Raw genomic sequence first — 19,919 nt, forward strand, 5'->3', positions numbered from 1 at the left:
ATGAGACAAAATCTTCTATGTGTTATGGTTAGAAGAACAGGTCCAAGGAGCCAAGTGCCTGTTTTAGATACTTACTTGCCTGTAATTTTTATGTTTGTTGTATAGAGCATTTCCTTGTTGTACAGAGAGGCGTGTGGTTGTGTCTGTTACAGGTATTTTGAGGATTAAAGGAACTCTCCACATGAAGTGCTTGACTAGTCTGTTACAGTTTTGCTGTTGTTTGCCTTCAGTTAATATAAACAATAAGTTTTATTTTTAATCCCTGCTGTAGGAAATAATCTATAAGCAGTGTGTATCTCTTTTGTCTCTCTCCTTCCAACACTACATGTGATTTTGTTTTATTATTTCATAATTTCCATAAAGCAGGGGAAAAGAAAAGGAGGCTTGAGGCAGGAGCCTCCCCACTCAGGTCCTGCACTTTCGTCTGCTTCTACCCCTATTTGTTGGGCTCAGGCTTACTCTGTGCCATGAGTAGAAGGTCATTCTAGGCTCTGGCAAGACAGAAAATTAATTTCTTGTACAATTGAGTCACGACCACAGCAGATGATGATAATGTCACAAATGAGCTGGATCTACAATTATCTTTACATTGCAAGGGTCAACAAATAACTAAGTTTCAAATCTAGTGATTTTTCACCTTCATCCCCTTCCTTCTTTCTCTGCTGCTGATATAGAATTGGCTACAGTTTAGTCCTTTCCTCTGTGTAAGAATACTGGTAAAAACTAGAGTGGAAGAGGGACGATATTAAGAGGAGAAATAATTTAGTTCACAAATGTAAGATCAGTTTACTAACTGGATTCTTCTAATAAAATAATAATTCTCAGTTATTAGAAATCATTCATCATCTATCATGTAACAGGAGTCCCCATGTCACATAGCGTTGCCATGTGGATTAAGTGAGCCAATAACTGCCACGTGGTAGATGCTGTCAAACTCCATGAGCATCACTCTTGTGAGTGCCACCATTATCATTGTCATCCTCTGTTAAAAGTCAGTGGGTTTTGGGGCAGCTCTTTGGTGCTTAAGTCTTCTGAACTATTAGATTTGTTGAAGATGGTTTTCTGTCTATCTTTTTCTTCCCATCATCTAGCATACTCCTTGTGTTCAGTTAACAAGAAGTTACATCAAACTATACAACTTTTAATCAGTAATTTGAAATATGGAGCGTGATTGTAAATTGAGGGGTTCTTTGGCGATAATGTCACATATGAGAGGGAATGTTTCCATCATTATGGTGTTATTTTGCAACTCCACGGACGATTATATATTTGTAGTTAACCTCTGAAGAATTTAAGATAATTTCATGCTTAGGTTAATAAATAGAAGAAAAGGATCAATAGGATATTTACTTTATGTTATTAAAAGCAAATCTGCTAGAAGATGACTGGGGGAAATCCTGTGGCCCGTTAGGGTTATTCTAAAACAAAGAATTCAAAGGAATTCATTCCCTGACTGGCACAGGGAGAGGGGTGAGTAGGGAGAGAAACTTACTAGCATGTGAATGCCTATTATTCTTTGCATTAACCTATTTAATCATCATTACCATCCAGCGAGGTAATACTATGTTTTCATTTTATAAGTAACCAAGTAGAAGCTTGGACAGCTTGAGTCACTTGTAAAGGTCACTTACCTGGTTGTACAAAACTAGAATTGAAACCCCGTTTGCTAGACTCCCTGATTTCTTGTCAGTTTTACTATGTTCCTCAGTCTCCCATGTAGGGAAACAATAAAATTAGCAACAGAAATCTGGAGAGCCACAAGAAAGCGTAATGTTTTGTTTTGTGTTGTCGTCTTGTGGCCAAGACTCCAGAGGTTCATGGTAAAGTCTGACAGCAAAGCTCTCCCTCCCAGGGAAAGTCGACATGAAAGAACACAAAGTCAGCCTCACCAGTCCACCTGCTGATTTGTCACTTTCCCTTCCACTGAATTACGTGGCGAGGAAGAACACAGATTTGAGTGATTCATGAGAATTCCTCGGTGCTTTATCTCCTCTCTCTTCTGATAGTCTAATGCTAGGTTTATTTGGACAGAGCCATTTACTTTTATTATATGCTATGTTTGACATTTCCCTTAATGACTTATCTTTCCTCCCCAAACACAGGCTGTGTTAGGTCCTCTCGCTCTAGAAACAGCAAGAGCCAGTGCGCCCCACTTGGAAATGTACTCGCAGCATGTGATGACAGTAGCCTTTCTAGCCATCTTGATCACAGCCCCAAACGGAGCTCTGTTCATCAGCATCCTGGGCACCAGAATTCTCACACACCACAATCCAAGCCTTGTCAAGACAGACTGGTCAGGATCAACGTTTCATTAAGGTTATTTGCATCACCTGCCTGCTGCTTTTAATGCATTCTCTTAAACGAGAGAAAAATTAAAAGGTACAAATATGTGAAGCCTGTATATAGAACCAAGGATTTAATAAATATGTTATTTCTCTATAGAGCTTTCATATGATTTTTTGATTCCCAAGTTAATAACAATGTAGAATGCACTCTTAGTATTTACATATTTCAGGAACATAGTCATCCATGAGGCTGGATTTGTGTCATAATACAAGCTAAGCATAATGCAAGGTGAAATGAAGCTGGTGCCAGGAAGGTAAGAGCCGCTGTTCCCCAGCAGGAGAGTTCACTCCCCATCCATTTCGTAATTCATTGATAAAGATTACAAGAAAAAAAAAAAGACAGGAATAAGGCCTCCCCAGTGGCGCAGCGGTTTGATCCCCGGCCTCTGGTGAGGGTCCCACATGGCCCGCAGACCTCTCCTGCCGCGCCTGCTGCTCCCCTCAGTAGTGTCCTCCGTCTGTCTGCCTGTTCTGTTCCCTGCTCTGGCTCTGGTGAATTCTCTCACCCTCCTGTGCTTTTGACTGTACCCAGTGCTTGTATAAATAAAATAAATAAATCTGCAAAAAAAAAAAAAAAAAAAAAAGACAGGAATAAAACATACCGCCTTTATTTATTATTATTTTTTAAATTTTATATATTTTTACATTATTTTTCATTTTTGCACAATGTATGCATTTTCATCTTGGTTATAATTCCCATACAATTCCCACCCCCTCTTGTTTTGATCCTACTTCCTCCTCCACCCTCTTCCCCCCAGTAGTGTATATTTAGTTTATTATTGCTTGTTGATTTTGACTTTTACTTTATTATAATTAGTCTTTTCCTGGTCCCTTATTTAGGTTTTCTAAATTCCTGTTATGTGTGAGAGAAACCATCTGGTATTTTTCTTTTTCTTTCTGGCTTATTTCACTGAGGATGATCCCTTCCAGCTCCATCCATGTTGCTGCAAATTGCATGAGTTTATCTTTTTTGATTGCTGAGTAGTAGTCCACTGTGTATATGTACCACATCTTCTTGATCTATTTTTGGGCATTTGGGTTGTTTCCATAGCTTAGCTATTGTAAGTAGTGCTGCTATATACATAGGGGTACAGGTGCCCTTTTTTTTTTTTTTAAACATTGCTCTTTTATTTTTTTTTTTAAAGATTAATTAATTTATTTATACAAGCACCGGGTACAGTCAGAAGCGTGGGAGGGTGAGAGAATTCACCAGAGCCAGAGCAGGGAGCAGAACAGACAGACTGACAAAACACACTGCTGAGGGGAGCAGCGGGCGGCAGGAGAGGTCTGCGCGCCATGTGGGACCCTCACCTGGTGGTCGGGGATGGAACTGGCGCTGCAGAGGCTGTGGGTAGCTTCACAACCCAGCGCTCTACCGCTGCGCCACCAGGAAGGCGCACAGGTGCCCTTTTGAATTAATGTTTCCGTGCCCTTTGGATAAATACCTAGGAGTGGAATTGCTGGATCATATGGCAGCTCCATCTTTAGCAGGTTGAGGAATCTTCACAGTGGCTGGACCATTTTGCGCTCCCACCAAGAGTGCAGGAGAGTTCCTTTTTCTCCACATCCTCGCCAACATTTGTTGTTGCTAGTTTTTTTAATATGTGCCATTCTCACTGGTTTAAGATGGTATCTTATTGTAGTTTTGATTTGCATTTCCCTGATAGCAAGTGATGTTGAACATTTTTTCATATGCCTGTTGGCCCTTTGCATTTCCACTTTAGAGAAGTTTCTTTTTAGCTCTTCTGCCCATTTTTTTTTTTCTTTAAGATTTATTTATTTATTTATACAAGCACTGGGTATAGTCAGAAGCGCGGGAGGGTGAGAGAATTCACCAGAACCAGAGCAGGGAACAGAACAGGCAGAATGACGAAATACACTGCTGAGGGGAGCAGCGGGTGGCAGGAGAGGTCTGCGCGCCATGTGGGACCCTCGCTGGTGGCTGGGATCGAACCGTTGCTGCAGAGGCTGCAGGCAGCTTCGCAGCCCAGCGCTCAATCGCTGCGCCACCAGGGGAGGCTCCACTTCTGCCCATTTTTTGACTGGATTATTTCTTTGTTTTTGTTGAGTCTCATCAGCTCTTTGTAGATTTTTGTGATCAGTCCTTTATCATTAGTGTTGTGTGCAAAAATGTTCTCCCAGTCGGTGGCGTTTCTCTTTGTTTTTGTTATTGTCTCTTTTGCTGTGCAGAAGCTCTTTAATTTGATGTAGTCCCAGCTGTTTATCTTTGCCTTCACTATCACTGCTTTGGGTGATGTGTCTGTAAAGATGTCTTTGATGTGCATGTCATGTAGTGTTTCGCCTATATTTCCTTCTATGTATTTTATGGTTTCAGGTCTTATGTCTAGTTCTTTAATCCATTTTGAGTTGGTTTTTGTGCATGGTGTGAGGTAGTAGTCAAGCTTCATTCTTTTGCATGTAGCGACCCAGTTTTCCCAGCACCATTTATTGAACAAACTTTCTTTGCTCCAGTGCATATTCTTTGCTCCTTTGTCAAAGATTAGTTGACCATAAATCTGTGGGTTTATTTCTGGATTTTCTATTCGATTCTATTGGTCTATGTGTCTGTTCTTGTTCCACTACCATGCAGTTTTGATGATTATGGCTTTGTAGTATAGTTTGAAGTCTGGGAGTGTGATGCCTCCATTCCCTTCTTTATTTTCAGGAGAGCTTTGGCTATTTGGGGTTTTTGGTGATTCCATATGAATTTCATCAATAATTTTTCTATTTCTTTGAATAATGACATTGAAATTTTTATTGGAATAGCATTGAATCTGTATATTGCTTTTGGTAGGATGGCCATTTTAATAATGTTTATTCTTCCAATCCATGAGCAGGGGATGTCTTTCCATTTCTTTGTGGATGGAGCTGGAAGGGATCATGCTCAGCGAAATAAGCCAGAAAAAGAAAAATACCAGATGGTCTCACTCATAGCAGGAATCTAGAAAACTTAAATAAGGGACCACGAAAAAGAATAACTATAAGAAAGAAAATATCAAAATCAACAAACAACTATGAACCAGAGACACTCTATGGGGGGTGGGGGCGGGGAAAGGAGGGCTTGGGGTCAAAATAAGGGGGTTGTAATTGTAAGGGGAATATAAAAATAAAATTTAAATAAAATGAAATAAAATAAACCAAAAAGCAAAACAAACAAACAAAAAAAACAAGCAACAAATGTTGGCGAGGATGTGGTGAAAAAGGAACTCTCCTACATTGCTGGCGGGAGTGCAAACTGGACCAACCGTTGTGGAAAGCTGTTAAAAAAAAAAAAAAAGATTGATTTATTCATAGAAGAACTGGAGTACAGGTCAGGTGCAGGAGGGTGAGAGAATTCACCAGAGAGAGCAAAGAGGAGAACAGGCAGATGGACTGAAGACACTGGGAGTAGACCTCTCCTGCCTCGCCCGCTGCTCCCAGTGTCTCCATCCCAGTGTCTGCCAATCTTGTTTAGTCTTATTTAACGCAGTTGTTTTTCTTATATTTAGGTTGATTCCAAAGCTTCATAATAAATGCTATCTGTGATAACCAGTGAATGAAGTTCCTCTCCCTAGTCTTTTTTTACTTAGAATTTTCTGACTATTCTAATGAAGCTTACAATAATTTAAATTCAACTTTTAAATGCTCTTATGCTTCTAATGTGAATTTTATTGAACTTGTATATTAATTTTAAGAGATTTACATTTTTACCATGGTGATTTTTTTCATGTGTTAAAATCTTGTTCAATTACTTTCAGTAACATTTTTGTAGTTTTGGTATTAGTTTTGTACCTTTCTTGGTAAATATATTTTTCTTTTTTTCTCTTTTGCTATTGTGAATGATCTTTTTCCCCATTAGCATTTCAAGATGTTTTAAATTATATTTTATTTATTCACCTTGTTTCAAAATACCTAATATCCAACTTTTTTTCACTAATCTCTAGGATTTCCTAGGGATGTGATCATATAAACAGTTTTCCTGTGTTTGTAATGATTATTTCAGTTTTTAATCTTATCCATTTCACTGGATCCTCCCTAACTCCCTCCCTTATTCCCTACTACCCCCTAACAGTAGTAGTGTTATCACTTTATACGTAGCCTTTTCATAAATCGTAATTGTGTATAAATAAGTTTCATTTCTGTTTCCCCAGGAATGGCTCTTGAATCTTAGCACTAGCCTCTTCACTATCTCTTGATATCATCATGTTTCTTTTTCTTTTTTGACTCAGTTATATAACGAAGTTAGTGAAATCAAAACTCTTGAATTCCTAAAATATAATTCTTTCACATAGTGTACTACTCTTTCTTTTTAAACAGTGCTGTATTTTTATTTAGCATTTTCATCCTAATATATGAAGTAAGCCTGTTTTTTTGGGGGGGGTCTTATTTCATTATTAGGGTCTTAATGTTAGTCCTAGCTTTATGAAATGAATCAGGGAGTTCCTTTTTTAAAAATATGGAAAATTTTGGGCCTCCCCGGTGGTGCAGCGGTTGAGCGCTGGGTTGCGAAGCTGCCCGCAGCCTCTGCAGTGCCGGTTCGATCCCCGGCTGCTCCCCGCCCACCGGAGGAGGGTCCCACATGGCGCGCAGACCTCTCCTGCCGCCCGCTGCTCCCCTCAGCAGTGTACTTTGGTCCTTCTGCCTGCTCTGCTCCCCGCTCTGGCTCTGGTGAATTCTCTCCCCCTCCCGCGCTTCTGACTGTACCCAGTGCTTCTATGTATAAAATAAATAAATAAATAAATAGATAGATAAATAAATAAATAAAATCTTTTGAAAAAAATATGGAAAATTTAAATAACATTTGAATTACCTTTCTTGCCTCCTTAGTACATTTCAAATTATTTGATAATTGGTCTCTTAACATTTTGAATTTCATCTTGGGTCAAATCCAGTCATTTGTTTTTCCAAGAAGTCATGCCCTACATTTCTTCCAGTGTTTATTTACTCTGTAGCTGCACAGCTATAGTAAGGCCAACACCTCCTGTCTTGATCTTATTTCACCTCTTGGAGCTTCAACATAACTGAAGACTGCTTGTAAGTCTCAAGCTCCGTACATTTGTAGAGTAGATGTTGTGGCCCTGTCTTCAATGTGGCATGCAAAGCAGTGCATGGTGGACACCACTGGAGAACCATGGGCAGTTAAGACTTCAGTGACTGAACAGTCATGGACGTCTTTATTTCCTCACAGTTGTGTAATCAGCTCCATAACTAGGTGTTTTATTACCTTTTCCCTTTTCCGTATTATTTTGTAAAAGTACAGCCTTATAATAGAGACTAGGAAACTGTTAACGTTGTGGCTGATAGTCTGTCTTCACAAACTAAAGCGCAACCTCAGGCCAAAGATGAAAGGAGCAGCTACCGGGGGTCACGGGCCGGACCCTGCCAGCTGCTGCGGGGAGTGGAGGTCACCTGTGTGACTCGTGTGATCTAAATCACTGCTCCTTTATCTAGCTTTGCTCCTGCTTTAGCAATTTGTATAGTGAGTTGTAGTCATTAAACATGAAAAATGCTTTCATTAATGGAAAATTTTCTATTAATGGAAAAGCCTCCAAATATCAAGGAATGTGTCAGGGTATTTTCTGTACAAATTTTACACCTGGATAACCCATTTTAAGTACCAAGCTTTTAACTACTTGAAGTGGAAATTGGTGTCCCCAAATGCAACAGCTATCTGGCCTTCTTAAATGTCCTGTATATCTTACCTTGATTTAAACTAAACCACCCCAGTATGATTTCGTCCACAGTGGTGGGTAGGATTTTGGGGGCTCTGCTTGTAACACATTCAGTTTAGTTTTTGGTTCCCTCTCCTGCTGTCAGCTGTCAGACTTTATTGTTTACCTGCCTCTGCAGGACCCTTTCAATTCTTGCACCTTGTTCAGAAGCAGAAATCAGATGGCCTACCTGGTTAGAATCAGGTGCGACATGAGAACGCTTAGCCCCACAGAGGGATACCACGTACAGCTCCTCTGTCAGGCTGGTGAGCAATGGTGACTTACCTGATGGTCTACATCTGGGTCCGAGAGGGTGCAGGACAGTGAGATGTCTGGTAAGTAGTAAATAAAATACCCCCCATGATTTAAGAACCTTGTTAAACTGGAGAAAAGACCCTGTCTTTGGGGAGAAGAGACTGGGATTGCAGCAAAGTTGAACATAGAGATAAGCAGTTGGTATAATTAGCTTCCTATAAATTCATTAACAGATTAGGTTACAAAACACAAGAGTAGTTTTAATGAATCTTCAGATGAGACATTGAATTCAAAGTTTAATTGTAATGGGCTTTTTTCACAGTACAAATTGCATAACTACCCACATGAATGAATCATTAATACCTCAAGCTTGCGCAACAGTTTGGATGCCTCTTTTTTCATAAAGCTTACTTGCTGAGGCAGTGACTAGTTTCCTGGGAAAGGGGAACCAATTCTTCACAACAGGTCATGGAAACACGAGGGCTATTTCCAGAAGCTTCTAGAAACCCCAAATATGTATTTAAAGAGCTAACGTATCTTATATCAATACAGATGCAGTTATTTAAGGCAGACATGTAAATTCTGAATTTACAGAGAAATGACAGCAACTGATACTACCCCTTGTGAAAAATTTGCACAGGTGGAAAAATACTGTGCACAGCTGTTCAACATATTTTAACAATTGAAAATGCAGGGTGGAAAAACTATTCTGAATGTATAATCCTTACTTTTGGGGTATTTATAATCTTTGATAAAGTTTTCAGTTTTTACAATATTCTCACTTGGCAAAATTTAAAGTTGATAATTTTGTTTTAGTTTGAAGGAGAAATTTTACTTTCTCTTGTGTAACTTAAGAATGGGAAGCACCAGCATATGATTAAAAACATGTTGTGAGCTGTAGTGAATGATTTTAAAAGAAAAGTATTTCCTGGTGCAGGACAGGATATCCACTTTTGGTAAGGAGGATTTTTCCCAAAGTCTTGAGATCAGCCATGGAAAAAGAAGTTGTTATTCCTGACAGTGAAGTCCTTTAAGGGTATTGAAAAGGTCTTAGGAAAAAACACCCAGAAGCAAAGCCAGAGCAACACACACCAATCTCCCTACTCATGGACGAGAAGAGGCAACAGTTTTGGATGTGAACCATGTAAAACTTCTCAAAGAAACCACAAGTATGTTTCAAATTCTAACTTTAAAATTCCTGCTGTTCGTCACAAGAAAGTCAGGTTCACACAACAGCAGTTCTTGACATCACATGTAACAGTCAGACTCGCAGGCACCGTGCTCAGGGCAGAGCTGGGGCATGTAGCTGAGGCGCTGAGGGCTTCTGGGGGGAAGCATCTGTCTGCTGTGTCCTCCTCCAGGCCAGGCGGCAGAGGAAGTGCCTCTGGACAGGAGAGAGGACAGCTGTTCATATGAGACGGACAGGCTGTCAGGCCAAAAATTATACAAAGGTTTTGAAGACTCTTCAAAAAATCTATTTTGCAAAGGTATTTTAGGCTTCATTGGTTTACTGCCATAAAGATAACAACGTTCATAAAACACAGTTTTGAACGCTGAGCTCACTGTTTTAACACGAATTTAGATATGCTTTATTCTGGTTGACCTTCAGGAGTTGAAGTGGGCATGCTCTTGCCGCCCCTCCAGCTGTTATGAGTCAGACAGATGAATGTACACACCGCACAGACACAAACAAGTCTCATAGGAAGAAAACAAGTCTTTTCTAATATAAATAACGGTTTCTTACTGGAACTTTTATATCCAGTTCACATCTTGTCTGAAATTGAGAAATTCACATTAGATATCAATCTACACAAAGCATAAAGTTCATCTTTAAAGACTCAAGTCATTCTTGAGAGCAATGTTTTTCTTACTGATCCAAAAAGAGCAGAGTGTGGGAGGCCAGAAAGGGGGAAAAAAACACTTCAAGTGATTGAAACAGAAGAAATCTGAAAAATAATTTATTTAATAGCAAAGGGAGAACATTTTAAAGTATAGATTCTGTTGAAAATACTGATATTCAAAGGAATAGCCGTAGATCCATTGTCAAAAACTTAGGTTTTTCTCAATTAATTAAAATTACAAGTATTGGTTTTATTATAGGAAGGTATACATGAATTCTTTCAAGTCAGAATACAAGGGCTGCATGATTTAATTTCTATATAAATGACAATATACAAAGTAGCAAATATAAACCATACTATAGCACAAAAATTAATTGGCAGAAATAATTATCAACCAGTAGCAATAATTAAAACTACCACATTAAAGATCTTCAATACACAAAAAAGGAAAAAATATTGTAGGAGTTTACGGCGCACAATTGAATTCAATCCTAACTCATCACTGTTATACTTCTTTCTTCTTCAATATTAGTGGACCCACATTATCTCCTGTCAATTCATTGTGTTTGTTATGTGACCCATCACAGGCAGGAAACTACAAAGGAAAAAGAGTTGCATGTGTTATTTTTAAATGATTCAATAAGCTGAAGTATTTGTGAAATGCTCTTATAAAGCCTATTACTTCGGGGGGAAAAAAACAATAAATAACCACAAGAGTGCTTTCCTGATTAATAGATACATAGTCTACAATTCATTTAATTAAACTCATTCCAATTATACCGCATTATAGATATACCACAACAAATCTCTAACGACTTTACTGTATTTTTTCAATTGTATCTTTATTGAGGTAACATGGGTTTACAACACTGTATGACTCAAGAGTACACGGTCACTCCTGTATGTCCCCAAAGTACACCCACCTCCACAGTCCCCAGAGTGGCCCAGAGTGCACTGGGCTCCTCTGCCCTACCCTTCCTTTCTGGCAGTCTCAAATCTACAGTCAAAATCTAACAATTTTATATAGTTAATTCTTATTTGGTATATACGAGTCAATAAAACAGATTTAAAAGAAGAAAATAAGCTCTTAACTCTCTGGAGCTCTAAATTTTGACTCATCAAAAAAGTTAGAATTCAAAATGGTATTTTCTTAAGTGTTTCTATAAAAGTCATACTGTTAACATTTTTGAAAAAGCTTAAAAATACATTTTAAAGAATTCATTCAGGTAACAATTTGATCTACTTTTTTTTCTGTACAAAAATGGTGTTATACTCATGCAATTTGCAACAACATGGATGGAGCTGGAAGGGATCATGCTCACTGAAATAAGCCAGAAAGAAAAAGAATAATACCGGATGGTCTCACTCATAGCAGGAATTTAGAAAATCTAAATAAGGCACCAGGAAAAAACCTAATTATAATAAAGTAAAAATCAAAATCAACAAGCAACTATAAACCAGACACGGGGTGGGGGCGGGTGTGTGTGTTAGGGTCAAAATAAGGGTGGTGGGAATTGTATGGGGACTATAACCAAGATGAAAATGCATACATTGTCCAAAAATGAAAAATGATGTAAAAAATGTATAAAATTCAAAGAATTTTAAAAAGTGGTGTTATACTATTATACACTTTTTATGTTACATCATCATGTTATTACTCTCAAATATTTTTAAAAATATTTTTAATATTAAAAATGTGATATCTAAGCACTTCTTAATACCCCATTTGTCTTACACCATGAGTTAATCTGTCCCGTACTGTCAGTCTAAAAATGTGCTGTAACAAAGGATGCTGTGATGAACATTATTGTATTTAAAACCTCAAATGACCTCTATAATAGTAGACATTTCATCAATGATCAATACTCATCACCCCAAAGTCCTTGTTAATTTCCACATTAAGAATCATAATTACAAGGCCTCCCCTGGTGGCGCTGCAGTTGAGCACTGGGCTGAGAAGCTGCCTGCAGCCTCTGCAGTGCCGGTTCGATCCCCGGCCCCCAGCGGGGTCCCACATGTATCAGAGGCCCTCATTTCACTCAAATCAACCCTCAAAAATGCCTGTGACAAGGATAGATCACCAGAAAATAAAAATGACCCTGAAGACGAGAGAGTAAAGATTTAAGTAATGTTACCCAAAGTCATGCTGTGAGAGGCTGACATCAGATCGGAACATCCTGACTCCACTCCTCTCCAGCACAGCGCATGTGGAAGTGCTCCTGCGGCCAGCTACCGCGAGCGGTGAAAAGCACCACCCTCCGCGCTTCTCTCCCTTTCTAGCATCGGTAATGTTGATCATAATATGCAAGCTTGGCTGAGCGATGAAGATAAAACCTCTCATCTCACAGAGCACCAGGACTGGGATTTAAGATGCAAAAGAGCGTAAATGTACAGTCTGAGAGCGCGCAGCGGCGTCTTACCGTCTTGGAGCGCCAGCACCTGCAGTACGCCGCTTTGGTCAGACACAAGTCTTCGATATTTATTTCATTCACCACTTTGGGGTTTTCCTTCTGTATTTTAATGTTGATCAAGCTATCCTTCTGCTGTTTCTTCTTCGGGAGGAACGGACGGACTGCAAGGTAGCCCAGCAGCGCGAGCACCCCGAGGAAAGGCAGCAGCCGGAGCCATTCTGAAACTGAACACAGTGTGAGTCTGCGCGCGCCCTGCCTGTCGGCAGCTTAACTTGCTGTCAAACTCTGGACAGTCAAGCCGCCTACACCTAGACCGCCTTGTTTTATTTTTGGAACAAGGGGACTTGTGAAGCTGGAAAACAAAAACTGCAGACACAGGTCCTTTCAAATATCTTTCCCATTATCTTAAGTACGTTTATGTTTTTATTTCAGTAATCAAGATCACCGTAATTATTAACAAAATTCACTGTGTGATCTGTTTTATAAATTCATATTTCAGTGTCTAAAGTCATAACAACCGAACATCTGTAAATATTTTACCACTGATTTGTGAGTTCAAACAATGTTATCAATGTTTTAACTTGCATCTTTATCACATGATGATCCCTAAAGAAACCTGTTCTGCAAAAACTGCTAAACAATTAATGGAAATTTTCACACACTGAACTTTCTCATTGTTAGGTCCAGTTTCCACAGTGCTCATGAAATGGGAACTGGAGTACTCAGCGTTGTCTCCAGGGGAAGGGAGCGGAACAGAAATGAAACGTTGGCTTCTCATGTGGAGATGATACGCCATAAACTAGGATAGACAGGCTGGCTGGTGCCCGGCCTCTGGCTGGGCTCGTAGGGAATCCTTTCTGTCCCTGGCTTGATGTCTGATCTCCTTCTTTGGGTGCCTGTCTGATACCTTGCTAAGCACTACAGAGAAAATAGCCTGGTCAGGAAAACGAGAAAAACTGAAGATCACCTGTTAGCATTAGGTAATGGTAATTAGCTAACGGGCAAGACTGTGCTGATGCCAGTGTGCTCTCTCTGCACCGGGTCAGCAGAAACAACTGCACTGGGCAGGTGCCACTTCCTCACCTTGTTCCTGTGGAGACAGGCTGTCTAGGCCAGAAAGTCCAAAACCTGTTCTCTACCTTGAATCAAATCCAGCAGATCTAAAGCTCTGTCACTTCTCTTCATAAAGCTAGCCCCTCTCTAGAGCTACGTGTTACTATTTTACCAGTGAAAGACTGGCTTAATGCCAACTCGCCCCAAGTGAAACTATTTTTAATATAATACTATTTTATAGTTCTAAATGAAATCACCAATGTATATATTACACAAGAGTACCTGGCAAAGAGACAACAATCAGCAAATGGCAACTTTTATTGAGATCATAGGGATTGGTAGCAACTAGCAGAAACACCTGGCCTGCTCAGCCTGACAGCACTCTCCGCAGCAGACGCCACACTGCCAGGATTTGCCTGACAGGGCGGCTGCTCCAGTCACATGACCAAAGTGGAGACCTCCCATAGCCTCTACAAATGAATAGAAATTAACTAGAATTTAAAATTGTTTCTAAGACACACTTGTCACACTTCAGTAGCTCATCGGCTACGAGTGGCAGTGGTCCCTGAAGCCCACAGTGCAGGGAGCAGCTCCATTGTCACCGAGAGCTTCTGGGTGGCACTGCTGTGGACCCCTGCTCCTGCAGAGGACCAGCCTGACAGCTGTGCTCCCTGACACCCCACCCTGGACTGGACCCAGCCCAGGCCTGACCTGGCAGCAGCCCCATGGCACTTTCTGCTCTGGTCAGCTGCCTGTTTGTGCAGGGCTCTGAGACCTTTGCCTGCTCCAGGGTCTTTCTTGATTTCACAAACCAGAATTTAATTCCTACTGTTTCCAGCCCCCCCGCCCCACCTTTTCTCACGTTTATGCTACTACACTACTGTTAAAAGTGACTCTTCCATAAGCCTGCAGGTGGAGGCGCTGAGTCCCCCTCACCCTGGCAGATGCATGTGAAGTGAACACCTCAAAGATGTTGGCTGCTAGGCCTGCTAGATGAGTGAATGAGGAGCACAAACGTCAGTCAGGAGCTGATTATTTACACTTATCTTCCAGAGCCGGCGGTCAATGTCCGAGACTGTGACTTGTCCCAACCAACGTCCAGTACAGTATTGAGACACAAATTATTCAACAAATGTTTGCTGGATGTAGAATAACATTATTGTTCTGTATATCACAAAATTAAAAAGTCATAGAGGTTAAACAACTCTTTCAAAAAGTCAACAGACAGGATTGTGCAGTTGAAATTAACTTAGATCTGTAAGTTTAACATTTCCTAACAACTCACAAACCTCAGCAAGTCAGTGGTGGTAGTAATGTTTCAGAATCTACTTTAGAAAGTGCTCCTCCGACACTCCTGCCTTGGTTAGCCCTGATGTGTAATCCCACAGTAATGAAAGGCACTGTTCTGGCCGACAAAAAAGGCAAGACTAACACAACAGTCTTTGGACAACCTAGTTTTTAAGGATTGAGTTTAACTGCAGAAAATAATACAGCCTATAAAGTTCAATGAAATCACTCTTACATGTATTTTTCAAAGCTGATTTTTAGTAAAGAGAAATATGAAACACAGGAAAATGAAAATTTTAAAAAGCTTTGGAAAAAATGCCATTTCCCATGAACCTGTTTGACACAGGTTGAGCTACCACAGACAGCTGTTACCACTAATTGTTAGGGACAATGTATAATTTTGACTTTTTATTGTTTTAGGGTTATTAAAAATGACATTTTACAAAATATATAAAAGTCTAGAAAATTATATAAATTTTAATCCCACCAGCCAAGAGGTGGTAACATTTGGTATATCTCTGTCTTCCTTTGCGGGGGGGACAGGGGTAGTGTTAGACAGCTTTAAACACAAGAAATGAAAAACAAAATTGAGGCCATGTTGCATATTCAATCTATATCCTACTATTTCACTTAATATTTTATCAGAAACCTGTTCCAATTCCTTAACAGCCTTTGGAAACATGAACAGCAATGGCTGCAACCCCAGGTCCTGTCTCCCAAGCACAGTGTAAGGTCTCCAAGCGCAGGGTCCTACTTGCCTGGGTCACCACTATATCCCGGGTGCCTAACTAATGCCTGCCTCCACTTCCTTTATTTTGAAGCACAATTTACAGCATAGTCTGTCCAGCTTCCACAAAGTATTTAATTTGATGAGTCTGGAGACTATTTAAACCTATAAACATCACCTAAACCAAAATACAGGGTTTACTATCACTCTAGAAAGTTAGCTTTTTATACAACTTTGTACAGTCCCCTTAAATATTTCTGAATAAGGAAGTCTTAGCAATGTGCAATTCTTTTTTTTTTTTTTTAAAGATTTTATTTATACAAGAACCGGGGTACAGGCCAGAGGCGTGGGAGGGTGAGAGGATTCACCAGAGACAGAGCAGGGAACAGAACAGGCAGACTGACGAAATACACTGCTGAGGGGAGCAGCGGGCACGACAGGAGAGGTCTGCAGCGCCCTGTGGGACCCTCACCGGACGGCCGGGATCGAACTGGTGCTGCAGAGACTGCGGACAGCTTCACAGCACAGTGCTCAACTGCCTGGGCCACCAGGGGAGGCCCCCAATGTGCAATTCTTAAACAATCTGTTTACCATCATTTTACTAATCATTAAATGCCTTCCTGTGGCAATGCTTTGGTAAATGCCACCTTATTTGTCAATAGTACCTGATGCCAGTATAGCACCTGGCATCGAGCAGGGTCTCAATAACCAACTCACAGTGTATCTGTTTTATAAAGCCACAACAGGAATAACAGCAATTCCCCACGTGATCAACAATGCCCTCGGCATTCCAAATGCTGTACCTGCATAAATAGAGCTAACACCCTGCAAGCTCTGCTGCGATACTTTTGTGCTCCCTGGGAGAACTATTATTTAGTGTTGGGATTCACTGTTTTAAGAATTAAACTGTTGTTTCACAAAAAGAAACCACTTTAAGTGGGGAAGAACCGCAATATTCAATGTTTTACAGCTAGCATTAGATCTAGCAGTAAACTGTTTCTTAACTTCCGAATGGGAAGATTATTAGTTCTCTTTTACATATTCACATGCCAGGGGAAAGCTTTTGTAAAGGTCCAAGTATTAGAATACAATATAGCTCAAAGGGCAGAATCACACTATCTTAAAAGCCTCACTCTGAAATATGTCACCTACACAAATAGGGTAAGTTGATTCTAAGTAGCAAGGACTGTCTGTATCAAAGACCATGGTAACGTGTTTACCAAGAATGCAGAGTCATCCTTGAGAGGCAACTGCTTTAAAGAACCACCAGCCCTGAATAGGGAAGGAAAAACAGGCAACAACAATGTGAACTGTAACTTTTTTTGCTCCAGGTTTCAGACAGAAAATGAAAATAGTTTTTGGTCTACTGGACATTTTAAACAATGGCTAAAAAGTTAGCTTCCAGGTTTTTATTTCAACAGAAGCCAAAGTATGGCTTCCAAAAGTTGCTCCTTCAAGGGTCAAATGTCTTGTTGGCTACCACAATCTATTCTGAAGGGAGGCTCAGAACAGAAAATGGCCCCCGGGAGTTTTCCTTCCACAGTGCTCCAAAACAGATTCTGCAAGGTTACTGTCCATGCCCAGTACAATACTTCATAGGAAGTATTACTGCACATAAATGTTTCCTGAACAAACAAGCAAGGAGAACTAAATTGCAGGCGTGCTGCAATGGACTTAAGCTAATATGTGCTCTAACACATCAGTATTTCTGAGCATGGGTCCTCGCATTAAATAGTGAACAACTTTAAAGAGGAAGTTACTGTATGTCGTTGATTTAAGGAAGGCATCAAGGTTTGAGCTTTCTTGATGCCTTTCATGGGAATGAAGTATTTGTCGACAGTGGGGACTTGAAAAACAAGAACAAACATGCCTCTACAATCTTCTAGTCACTCAATCAAATATCATGCTTTCTGATCTGCTCCCACCACACTCTATTTACAGAAAATTGAAACTAATATAAATCCAGCCACCACCAGAATCTACACTTACTTCGGATTATGCTAGACTGGTGTGGAAATAGACTTTTCTTTCTTGTCATTGAAACAATTCAGCAGTTAATGTATAGAAAGGAACAGGGGTACCATGGCAACAGAAAGCAAATCCCACCCCGATACACAGAACACATGCATTCAATATTTGCTTTACGTATCATATCCTCCTCACCTGTACCACTACTTTAGTGAGTACACTCAAGGGTCTAAATCAAAACAGAAAACTAAGACAATTGGCACGAAGCTAATTACTGATGAACAACATGAATAAAAAATGCCTATGAGGGCCTCCCCTGGTGGCGCAGAGGTTGAGTGCTGGGCTGCCCGCAGCCTCTGCAGCGCAGGTTCGATCCCTGGGCCAGGGTCCCGCATGGCGCGCAGACCTCTACTGCCGCCAGCTGCTCCCCTCAGCAGTGTACTTCGGTCCTTCTGCCTGCTCTGCTCCCCGCTCTGGCTCTGGTGAATTCTCTCGCCCTCCAGCGCTTCTGACTGTACCCGGTGCTTGTATAAATAAATAAATCTTAAAAAAAAAAAAAAAGCCTATGACACACACCAAACTTTCAGCTGCAGGGAAATGCTTAGGCCCACCATGAGGTTAATATAAAACACAGCTTGAAAACAATGAAGGCTGCATTAAAATACGGAAAGTACTTCAGTAAAAGAAATGATCAAGGGGGAAAAAAAGTAATAATTTTACCTAAGTGCTACAATTCTAACAATTAATAAAGATCAAAAGAAGACTGATGCTTACACTTGATTTGAAAGTGTTTTCCTTTAGCGATTTTTACGTGGCTTCTGATGTTTACATGTTTCTTTTCTAAATTTATTCGGTTACCGTGCTTTCTATTCAGTTACATGCTCTCTACCAAACCTGGTAATATCTGAAAATGACAAAAGCTCACAATCCCAGCGAAAGAGCAATCCTCTCTTGACCATAATCCAAGGACTCGTGACTCAGAAGTTTACGCATCTACATAGTTTACGCATCTACTTCTATTCACCACCACAGGATGCCTTTTTGCTTAATGTCTGAGAGGGACTGTCTCCGAGGGCACCCTATTTATTTCGGGAAAATATTCTCCAATTAAAAACACAACAAAACCACCTTGCTTAAAGTCAATTCTAATAACCTTCACTAATTTCGTTCGAGTCCATTTTTTGGTTTACACGGAATAAATCTCACCTTTCTTTCACCAGTCAGCCATCCAAATGGTGTGTTAAGTCAGCAACCACAGAACTCCTGGCTAAGCAGCCCCATTTACCTCAAAACCATCTTAATTCGTGTTCCCACCCCGATACACAGAACACACGCATTCAATATTTGCTTTACGTGCACTTCCCTCACCATTCTAATGAATCTGATGTGCAAATGTCCCCCTCACACTGTACGGCTCCGAACCCAACGGACTCTTGCAAGTGCTGACCGGGGTGTCATCCCGACGCCAACTCCCGAGGGGCGGCCTTTCCGTGAAGCAGCGACGCGCGCGCAGAAAGTCCCACCTGCGGCACCTCTCACCTTACAGATCTGGGCCCTCACACCGGCGTCTGACGCCGCCGGCTACTGCGTCCTTCCCTGGACCGCCGGCAGACCGTGGCCAGGAGGTGACCCGCCGGCCCCGCGCTCCCCGCCGGAATGCGGCCGCTGTCGCTTCACGAAGCCGCCTCCGCCTTTACCTGCAGCTTAGCGCTTCCCTCCCGCTCCCGCCACAGCGGGGCCGAGTGGGCCTGGCGCGGGCGCGCGTGTCCGGGGCCTCCCGGCGCAGGGCGAGGCGCACCCCCCGGCGAGGGCCCGCGGGCCGGGCGCAGGCGAGCCCCGGGACCCGGCGCGCCCACCCCCACCCGGCCGGGGAGGCTGCCGGGCGCCCCGGGGCGACGGCCAGGACTACCTGTGAGCCGGGCGAACCCGGTAATGCTCTCGGGCACTGGGAGCCGCTTAAGATAGGCGGGGAGCTGCACCTTCACGATGCGCGCCACGCTCTCCAGCACCATCCCGGCGGCGGCGTCCTCGCCCGCCCGCCACCCCCGCGCCTGCGCCTGCGCCTGCGTCCGCCCCTGCCCCTGCGGCCGCCGGGGCGGGGCCTGCGGGCGTGGGTGCGGGCGGGGCGGCGGCGCGGAGCAAAGGTGACCTGCCGGGCGCCGGTTGGCTGCGTGCGGGGCGCGTGCGGATGACGAACTCGACCCACGCCAAAAAGGCGCGTGCGGGTGACGTACGAGCGTGCGCGTCAAGGGCGCGCCGCTTTGGAATCTGGGGTCCCAGAGGCGTCTGCGTTGGGCCTTTTCCGTGTGTGGACGCCGAGAACTGGCGCGAGCACCGTCGGG

General features: G+C 41.9%; 2 protein-coding genes across 10 annotated transcripts in view; one reads left to right on the forward strand and one right to left on the reverse strand.

Annotated features, from left to right (window-relative positions):
- Nucleotides 1-8,470, forward strand: part of LOC119243673 (sodium/hydrogen exchanger 9B1) — a 62,974-nt gene extending 54,504 nt beyond the window's left edge. For 8 of the 9 annotated variants that reach the window (XM_054694605.1, XM_037509616.2, XM_054694604.1 and 5 more), the window contains one exon: nucleotides 2,103-2,599. In XM_054694605.1, coding sequence (XP_054550580.1) covers nucleotides 2,103-2,315 — 213 coding nt within the window. In that variant the 3' untranslated portion in view covers nucleotides 2,316-2,599. Of the gene's footprint in view, nucleotides 1-2,102; nucleotides 2,600-8,174 lie in introns of those variants that run through there. The other variant, XR_008551574.1, reaches the window with a different exon arrangement.
- On the reverse strand, nucleotides 7,847-19,617 carry CISD2 (CDGSH iron sulfur domain 2). Its single transcript, XM_037509626.2, has 3 exons — nucleotides 19,487-19,617; nucleotides 12,552-12,766; nucleotides 7,847-10,726 (listed from the first exon to the last, which is right to left on the reverse strand). The coding sequence occupies exons 1-3, from the start codon at nucleotides 19,587-19,589 to the stop codon at nucleotides 10,637-10,639; spliced, it is 408 nt and encodes a 135-aa protein (XP_037365523.1). The 5' UTR covers nucleotides 19,590-19,617; the 3' UTR covers nucleotides 7,847-10,636.
- Between the last annotated feature and the right edge of the window lie 302 nt (nucleotides 19,618-19,919).

This window comes from Talpa occidentalis, unplaced genomic scaffold (genome assembly GCF_014898055.3).
Source record: "Talpa occidentalis isolate TD23 unplaced genomic scaffold, MPIMG_talOcc4v2.1 talOcc4.13, whole genome shotgun sequence".
NCBI lineage: Eukaryota > Metazoa > Chordata > Mammalia > Eulipotyphla > Talpidae > Talpa > Talpa occidentalis.

Bases quoted from the DNA above. Each gene is read 5' to 3' on its own strand.
- CISD2 (XM_037509626.2), bottom strand. From the start codon at position 19,589: ATGGTGCTGGAGAGCGTGGCGCGCATCGTGAAGGTGCAGCTCCCCGCC. The intron at 12,767-19,486 runs GTAGTCCTGGCC...CACTGTGTTCAG, and splicing joins CGGGTTCGCCCGGCTCACAG to TTTCAGAATGGCTCCGGCTG. The intron at 10,727-12,551 runs GTAAGACGCCGC...TTTCCTTTGTAG, and splicing joins GGTGCTGGCGCTCCAAGACG to TTTCCTGCCTGTGATGGGTC.